Raw genomic sequence first — 8,890 nt, forward strand, 5'->3', positions numbered from 1 at the left:
CATAGGAATCTGAGAAAGGATGGCAGAAACTTGGGAGTAGAGGTCTAGAAACTAAGAGGTTAAAATAGCCTCATGAATAAGGCATGTGCTCTGGATTTTATATCTACCATGTAGTCACTTAAACACAAATGATGGGCAAAGGCTAGCAAAGCATGGGATGTGCTGTCTCCGCTGCCTGTTTAGCAGAAGTAAACAAAAAATGAACACAGATTGACAGAGCTCTACTAAGATCCGTGGATGAGCCAATTGCAAAGGCAAAGAGGCTTTGTACAGGACCACATACCAGTTATTGGTGCCACTGTTTAACCAAAACAAGCCACATCCATTTCTCCATTGTTTAAAACAGGGGAAAGGAAGGAGGATCCACAATTTCCAACACTGAGACACTTCTTAAACTCCTACTAGGCACTTAAGTATCTTTTAAAAAATGGTCCTAAGCCTGTTTTTTTTTAAGCTAGTTTTCACAATAATCAACTAATAAAACACAATGAGTCAAACTATTAGATTCATACTTCTTCAAGTAGATGACAATGCTGCACACCAAAAGTGTTGGGCTATTTTTTTATTTAACAGTAAAGTTAATACTGTGAAGATACTACCCAATAACATTTCAGACTGCTTCATTCAGCAGTTTAACATGCACTTGTTAAAATCAGTATGTCAGGAAGAGGGAAGGGATAAAATGGGAGAATTGATCATTTTCTGGCAATTCAAAAAATAGTAACTGCTACCAATTCTCAATATTCTAGCATATAAGACTGAAAATAAGTTTCAAAATACCAGTAAGAGTGAACTAAAACTACTCCAGGAAAGTACAATAACAGCACAAGATTACGGTTTTACAATATTATTTCCATTAACAGCCCTTTGTAAAAATAGCTTTTTTAAAAAAATTGACAAATGCTGAAATACAAAACCAACTGTTATATACACTATTACAGTACAACTGGATGAGGCAGTATCTCCAGGTTCTTGCATAGCGCAGTGGATCCCTTTCATACCATGTGGCACTACTGGACATGTTAGTTTAAGCCACTTATGAGGACTTCTGTCTAGAAACATTTAACATCTTCCTTTATTTACAGTATGAAATAAAAGGCTGAAAAATAAATTATACCACACTAAGTCTCCATGAGACAGAGGGTTTACTTTTCCCCTCAGTCAAACAGAACAGTAACAAAGAATGCTTCACCTTAGATCTGTATTTAACAAATAGCTTTTAGTTTTACTGGACCAACAAAGCCAGACATTTAATAGAAAAAGAGGTTCTTGCTATAACATGTTACTAGTAAAATGTCCTAAGAACAGTAACCCACCAAGGGGCCATAATAGTCACCAAAGAAAGCAATAAAAATAAGTCCGGAAAGGGATCCAAACTTTAAATAATTGACGTAAGCTTTTTAAGAACTGAGGCTCCTTGTTCCGCCAAGAGCTTATTTCACAAACTGTGTTAACACAGTATGTGTGTGTGTGTGTGCGCACGCATTACTAATATTTTAAAATGCTACCACTTGACTTGTTAAGTACACACATGCTTGTAAAGCTGCCAACTTTCCTGCAGTATCCTGAGAACGTAGCCATCGATTAGCTATGCAATACTGACCAGCAAGCAACCCGTTATGAGAGAAGACACACAAACCCATGTCCACACATAATGACAATGTGCCGAAGCTTTTAATATCTGGGTCAAATAATTTTTTCTCCACCTAACAAATCTTTATAACAACTTCCTTTCTCTCCTAGTCCATTCTACTGTTCCCTTCCCTGGTTCTATAGTTAAAAGCACCTGTCTTTCACTGTATTCTCTATGTTCTGCGCCGTTTTGCAGCACTTGGACTGGAGGGATTGCTGTTTGCATTTAAGACCTTTTCAGTGACTCTGTTACGTTTCCTTTTATCAGCTCCTTCTTTGGACCCAGAATCTGATGAGCTCCTTTCTTTCTCTTTGCTGCTTGGTTTTTCAGCTGCTTTTCCCAAGTTTCCTGAAGGTGCATAAACTGAAAAGGGATTAAAGCAATGACTCCAAATCAGGCTCAAATGAACAATTTTTTTATACTATATAGCAATTTTCAAACTGATTAAGCCTCCCAACATCCTTGTAAGTATGCAAGTATTCTCTGCATTTTACAGAGAAAAAAGTTATTTAAAATAGACACCTTACTGTCATTTATTTGTCCTTAAAATGCTGCACATACTTTGATAAATCAATTAAAAATAGTAGTATAATCCACTAACCTAGATTATATTGCAGTAATTTTTGTTTATTCTAAGGAACTTCTACTTTACAGGGCACATGTTCAGCCTATGAAACTTGTTGTCATTGAGGTAAATATTGTAGCTGTATTTTAAAATTAAACAAGTATTTTATGATATAACTGGATAATTTTACGACCACTAACAATGGGCTTGATCTTGCTCTTATTATAATGAACAGCAAAATCCTCACTGATTGCAGTAATACAAGGTCCAATGTAAAGTGATGAGAGAAATCACATCTCATATGTCAGGGAGGAAGCTTCAGAGGTAAGAATGGAGTTCCCCTGCTTCAGCACTGTACAGCACTGCCCAACTGAGGTGGGAGCAAAAGGTAATTCCTCTGAAACATCAGATACTGGCAACTGCTGCAAGCAGGATGCCAAAATAGGTGAACCAACTAATCTGGTGCTGCAAGGATTCCTCCCATTGATGATGTGGTGCCTGCCATCTGTTTCAGTTTCACAAACTAGGGATACTATTATATCCACAGCTGTTGCTACAGGATCATATAGCAGAAGACACAAGGACTATATTTCCCATCTGCACCTAGCCAGAAGATTGCGACCATTTCTTTTGAATGTGGACCTTGCTAGTGTGATCTACACCTTTGTCACCTTGAGGCTGGCTTACTGCCATGGGAGTTTTACCTCTGGCTTTAATAGGAATCAGCTATGGCCCTTTATCCTCTCCCATCTGCTCCCAGAGCTCAAATCAACTGTTTGAGGACTTTGGCACTGTTCAGTATAACTGCAGAACCAGCAAAGGGGATACAAATTTGTTGATCTCCAGAAAGACAGTAGTTTCTGCATTTTTTAAGTATTTTAGTTCTTGGCAATGGACTGATGCTCTTTTGTTCTTTAAAGATTCTGTACCATATCATGCCAATTTTAAGTTTAAGGTAAGTCAAATTTTGGGTCTATACCACTTGATGAAATCCATTCAGAACTGCTGTTGCCTTCTAGATAAGTTTGGCTATGAAGTATAAAAATTACAGATGTACCTTCTTCTGGGCCTGCATGAGGTTCCAACTCTTCTTTTATTTCTTCTTTCACCTCTTCTTCAATCATTACTTTTCCTGTAAAAAGAGTTATTAAGCAGATGATGATTGTTGTTTGATAGAAGTATAATTTATCTTTTCCTGTGTTCAGCACCTCAGGATCAACTGTAAGTGCACCGTGTTCAAAACTGGTTACTGTACACGGTGTTCAAAACTGGTTACTGTAACAGTCAACACTGACTCAAGTTAAGTAAACAGATTACTCATTGCCAAAAAACAGATGGATGGAAAGAACAATTGAGCCACAATCACTGCTGACATCAAATATAAGGTAGAGTCATGGAAACAATTAGGGCAGATGTCACCAAAACACAGATTCAAATCAATTTTTATAATAGTAACTGGGCAAAATATGCTGCAATGGCTTGGACTGATGCTGCCTTTTATAAATATTGAGTGGAATACTTATTGCAGCTAGTAGTTGAGAGGCGTTCCAGTGTAGTTTAAAATTTCGTAAGAACAACTGTCCTTTTTCAGAGGTAGACGTCTAAACTTCCAAGTTCCTATCTTGGATAACAGCACTGGGTACCTGATGACAATCTGGATCTTCCAAGTTTGATTTTTTTTTTTTAACAGATTTTTTTTTTTTGGTCAGTGGGCTACGTATTGGTGGAGATTTCTGCTAGATCAGATTACACAGAGAGGAGCTCTAAGAATAAAGGAGTTTTGAAATTAGGCAGTCAAAGAATCATGGAGAAACATTAAATGAAGGATAGGATTAAAATTCAAAATGATCCGGACAAACTGGAGAAATGGTCTGAAGTAAATAGGATGAAATGCAGTAAGGACAAATGCAAAGTACTCCACTTAAGAAGGAACAATCAGTTGCACACATACAAAATGGGAAATGACTGCTTAGTAAGGAGTACTGCGGAAAGGGATCTGGGGTTCATAGTGGATCACAAGCTAAATGAGAGTCAACAGTGTAATGCTATTGCAAAAAAAGTGAACATCATTCTGGGATGTATTAGCAGGAGTGTTGTAAGCAAGACACGAGTAGTAATTCTTCCGCTCTACTCTGTGCTGATTAGGCCTCAACTGGAGTATTGTGTCCAATTCTGGGTGCCACATTTCAGGAAAGATGTGGACGAACTGGAGAAAGTCCAGAGAAGAGCAACAAAAATGATTAATGGTCTAGAAAACATGACCTATGAGGGAAGATTGAAAAAATTGGGTTTGTTTAGTCTGGAGAAGAGAAGACTGAGAGGGAGCATAACAACAGTTTTCAAGTACATAAAAGGTTGTTACAAGGAAGAGGGAGAAAAATTGTTGTTCTTAACCTCTGAGGATAGGAAAAGAAGCAATGGGCTTAAATTGCAGCAAGGGCAGTTTAGGTTCGACATTAGTTTTTCCTAACTGTCAGAGTGGTTAAGCTCTGGAATAAATTGCCTAGGGAAGTTGTGGAATCTCCATCATTGGGGATTTTAAAGAGCAGGTTGGACAAACACCTGTCAGGGATGGTCTAGATAATACTTAGTCCTGCCTTGAGTGCAGGGAACTGGACTAGATGACCTCTCGAGGTCCCTTCCAGTTCTATGATTCTATGAACAGATTTTAGAGTTGAATATAAATACAACTGCATTGCTTTAAAGCTATAAATGCATTAATTTAAGATAAGATTCTCAGTTTGCTTTCAAGCAATTTGTGAGGCAACTACTGCAAGAAGTGTATGAAGAATGTATCCCTTCAGAAGGAGAAAGGATTTTATCTATGGTGGTCTTGGAAATAAAACAAACACAATAAATTTAAGAAATTAACCATCAACTTCATTATTGCAAATTCCCACACACCACAGGTGATTTGTGAAACACCCCATCAAAAGGCAAGTGTTTTACCTGCCAGAGAACTGCAGCTATCCAATGTAACTACAGTTCTTGAAGTACAACTGTTTTAACAAAGTAGCATTATTGTAACAATTGCCTAATGAATCTTAATCGGTAATATTTTACCACATACACACAACTGGAATTTTCATTGACCAAATAGACTATATATTTTAATATAGTTCTTTCTAGAAATAAAACAAAACTCCATGGCCATCATTTTAAACACAAAGGATCTATCCTGGCAAACACAGTCAGACACAGTGCTTACTACCAATGGTAGTCTTACTAAAGTGTGCAACTTCACCTTGCCTCCAAAACAAATAAACCTTTAATCACCTGCATATGAGTCCAAAGGGCCAAATTTTGACGACCTTGCTGCACACAGCAGCCACCCCTCCCCTGCAGTAAGTGGAAGACCTGTGTACTCATTCAAAGGGAGAGTTTGGATCTAAATAGTGTAAATAAAATGTCTTTGTATCAAAGATCCCATCTATGTTAAACTTTCTACTGTTTTCCATACCCACACAATCCGATGATGTGAAACACTGGCATCAGGCTGGAACATCATTACTTCTTTCCTTCTTCTGGAGTTCAAGTTGGCTAATCATACCTACACTGGATTAGAGCATCCCAACGTAAAACCTAGTATCAGATCTCACCTTCTTTCACTTCTTGGATAATTTCCTCAGGCAGGATGAAGTTTTTCTCTGAATTAGGGAAGGGCAGAATCTCAGATTCATGCTTAAAAAGAAAAGAAAAATTTATTTTGTATGATTTTGTTAGAACTATCAGCTCAGATTTTCTAAACAAACACCCAAGTAATTTCATGCACAGGAAAAGATCAAACAACTCATAATAGGGTATCTGAGTCTGAGGTCAGGAGTTCCGTAAGGGTTATCAGAGGACAAGATACAGGATGTGAGGGAGACAATGCATTTCTCAGCCCTGATCTTGCAAATGCTTGTGAGTTCTTAACTTTATACATGTCAGTAAGACTACTTGAATGTATAAAGTTAAGCATGTGCCTATGTATTTACTGGGTCAGGGCCTACAGAACTAGTAATTTTACATCAGAGCAAGAGCATAAGATGGAAGAAATAATGGACTTGATTTTCCTCTCTCCTGTACTAGTTTTACACAGGTGAAACTCCACTGACCTCATAGGAGTCACCTAATTTACATTAATGGAAGAATCGGGCCCAACGAGTATGACATATCAAAGCTGCTGAAATCTATTGGAAATCAGGATTCCCCAATGCCAACCTTCTATACTCACTAGTGCTTGCATGTCGTACATGGTGCTCAAATGATCCCAAATCACTCTGGAGGAAATCTGACGTCCAATATTCTGACTGAATTTATCTCGGATACAAATCATGTGAAAGTGGCGATTCACACCTGAAGAAAGGCAGGAAAAAGTTAGCGCTATCAGCGACATTCACTAAGACAAACAGAACAGGAGCACTTGTGGCATCTTAGAGACTAGCAAATTTATTTGAGCATAAGCTTTCGTGGGCTACAGCCCATTTCATCGGATGCATGTAGTGCTGTAGTCCACGAAAGCTTATGTTCAGATAAATTTGTTAGTCTCTAAAATGCAAGAAGTGCTCCTGTTCTTTTTGCGGATACAGACTAACACAGCTGCTACTCTGAAACCATTCACTAAGACAGCAGCTCTCAAACTTTTGTACTGGTGATCCCTTTCACATAGCAAGCCTCTGAGTGCAACCCCCCTTATAAATTAAAAACACTTTTTAATATATGTAACACCACTATAAATGCTGGAGGCAAAGCAGGATTTTAGGTGAAGGTTAACAGCTCGCAACCCCCCATATAATAACCTTGTGACCCCCTGAGGGGTCCCAACCCCCAGTTTGAGAACCCCTGCACTAAGAGGTACGTGTATCATGTCACAGAATAAGTAACTGTAACAGATCTGTGCAGGTCTACTTGTTAAAATCCAGGTTGATAAGCAGTAAGTAAACAAACATTTTTCTGGATTTTTCACTTGCACCTAACAACCCCTCATCCCCAAGGCTGCAGAGGTGATGCCTCACTGCCCTTGACAAGGAACAACTGAAGGGGAGAGAGAACAGGAGTACTTGTGGCACCTTAGAAACTAACACATTTATTTGAGCATAAGCTTTCCTGACCCCTTTCCCCCACACTTTCTTGCACTCCCTCCTAGTCAAGGGCAGGGAGGGAAAGGAAAGCCCAGCAGCAGTCCCCTGCCTTGCTAGGTTTTCCCTGTATTCATTATTCCTGCCTTACCTCTATTTTTGCAAGTAAAAATCCCGCTGGGGGCAGGGCTTGTTTCAGGCCCTGCCTATGCAAAGACAAGGTTGGTACTCGCCCTCTGCTCCTGTAAGGCCAGATCCCCCCCCGCGCCCGTGGCTGGATGTGGGTGCAGCGCCCCAGGCGGCCAGCCAGAGCAGAGGCCCCCATGTCCCCCCGCCCACTTACAGGCCCCCAAAGGAGGGGCGGTGGCAGGGGAAAGCGCCCTGGGGGAGGGCTGGGAGCCGGGCGCTGAGACTACGGGCGGGCAGCCCGGGGAGCCGAGCCGAGCCGGGGCAGCACCATCCTCCCCCGGCGCTGCCCGCGGGAGGCCACTAGGGGCGGCACCGCAGCGCCGCGCCTCCCAGCGCCCTGAGCCTCCGCCAGCCCCGGTTCTCCCCCCGCCCCCCGGCCGGCGCCGCTACTCGAGGCCGGGGTCTGGCCGCGGCCTGCTCTCACCGACGGGCTTGTGGCCCAGCATGGCGTGGAAGAGGCAGACCTCCACCTCGGGGCTCCACACCACCGCCTCCTCGGCCGGCGCGCCGGGCTCGGGAGCCGCCCCTCCCGCGGGCACGGGGGGCTTCTCCGCGCCGCCGGCCGAGCCGCCCTCCGCCTCGCCCATCGCCCCGCGCGGCCCCGGAAGCGCCGCCGCGGTCCGGCCTGCACGGCGCCGCAGCGCCCTCTGGCGGCCGCCCGCTGCCTCGGCCCGGCCTCTGCGCTGCCCCTGGCGGCCGCCCCGATCCCTGCAGCGGGGGTGGGGGGGCTCAGCGGCTGCTCCCTGCCCCTCAGTCCTGGCGCCCCCTGGTGGCCGCCCCGATCCCTGCAGCGGGGGGGGCTCAGCGGCTGCTCCCTGCCCCTCAGTCCTGGCGCCCCCTGGCGGCCGACCCGATCCCTGCAGCGGGGGCTCAGCGCTGCTTCCCTTGGTGGCTACTCTGGGCCCTCCACACCTGGGGTCTAGAACGGGGCCTGAGTCCCAGTCAGGCAGCTTAGATCCCTCAGGAGAGGGCCAGGGGACCTGTTTGGCTGCCCTCTTAGAGCCAGCCCCCATTGGTCTTGGGGCGCAAGCGCTTGGATTCCTGAGGCACTGGAGGGATCAGGGTTGGGGGGACGTCTCTCTCTGGTGCACATCAGACCTGTGGGGTCTGGTTCAGGCCTGTCTCTTGAGCAAAGGCGTTGGCTCTGGCCTGGGGAGCTGGGTGCCCTCTGACACATCTTGGCTGTGTTCATTTGGAAACGCTGACTAGAACTGCAGCGCCAGCAGCCCTCGACTGCAGCTGGACCTGAGGTTACTTGGGACTTCTGAAACTCAGTCCCAGGCTGTGTCAACTTGGGCACCAAAACCAAGCTCAGACCAGTGGACACAGCTGAGAATCTTGGTCTTTCGCCCTGTCTACAATTCAGTGGCATGGCTACGCTCTGAATTCTTCCTCGACCTAGCTGCATCTGCAGTGGGAGTTAGGTCAACCTAACTAGGTGCT

General features: G+C 43.8%; 1 protein-coding gene across 1 annotated transcript; it reads right to left on the reverse strand.

The window, feature by feature from the left end:
* Positions 1–547: 547 nt before the first annotated feature.
* On the reverse strand, positions 548–8,080 carry LOC123348969 (MRG domain binding protein). The gene is made up of 5 exons (XM_044986677.1): positions 7,872–8,080; positions 6,415–6,536; positions 5,798–5,879; positions 3,256–3,330; positions 548–1,996 (listed from the first exon to the last, which is right to left on the reverse strand). Exons 1-5 carry the CDS (start codon positions 8,032–8,034, stop codon positions 1,806–1,808), a joined length of 633 nt encoding a protein of 210 aa, XP_044842612.1. The 5' UTR covers positions 8,035–8,080; the 3' UTR covers positions 548–1,805.
* Positions 8,081–8,890: the final 810 nt, after the last annotated feature.

The sequence above is a fragment of the Mauremys mutica genome, chromosome 13, assembly GCF_020497125.1.
Source record: "Mauremys mutica isolate MM-2020 ecotype Southern chromosome 13, ASM2049712v1, whole genome shotgun sequence".
Lineage (NCBI taxonomy): Eukaryota > Metazoa > Chordata > Testudines > Geoemydidae > Mauremys > Mauremys mutica.

Coding starts and splice junctions, on each gene's coding strand:
- LOC123348969 (XM_044986677.1), bottom strand. CDS start 8,034: ATGGGCGAGGCGGAGGGCGGCTCGGCCGGCGGCGCGGAGAAGCCCCCC. Junction 6,537..7,871: donor GCTGGGCCACAAGCCCGTCG/GTGAGAGCAGGC, acceptor GCCTTTCTTCAG/GTGTGAATCGCCACTTTCAC. Junction 3,331..5,797: donor TATCCAAGAAGTGAAAGAAG/GTGAGATCTGAT, acceptor CTCTTTTTACAG/GAAAAGTAATGATTGAAGAA.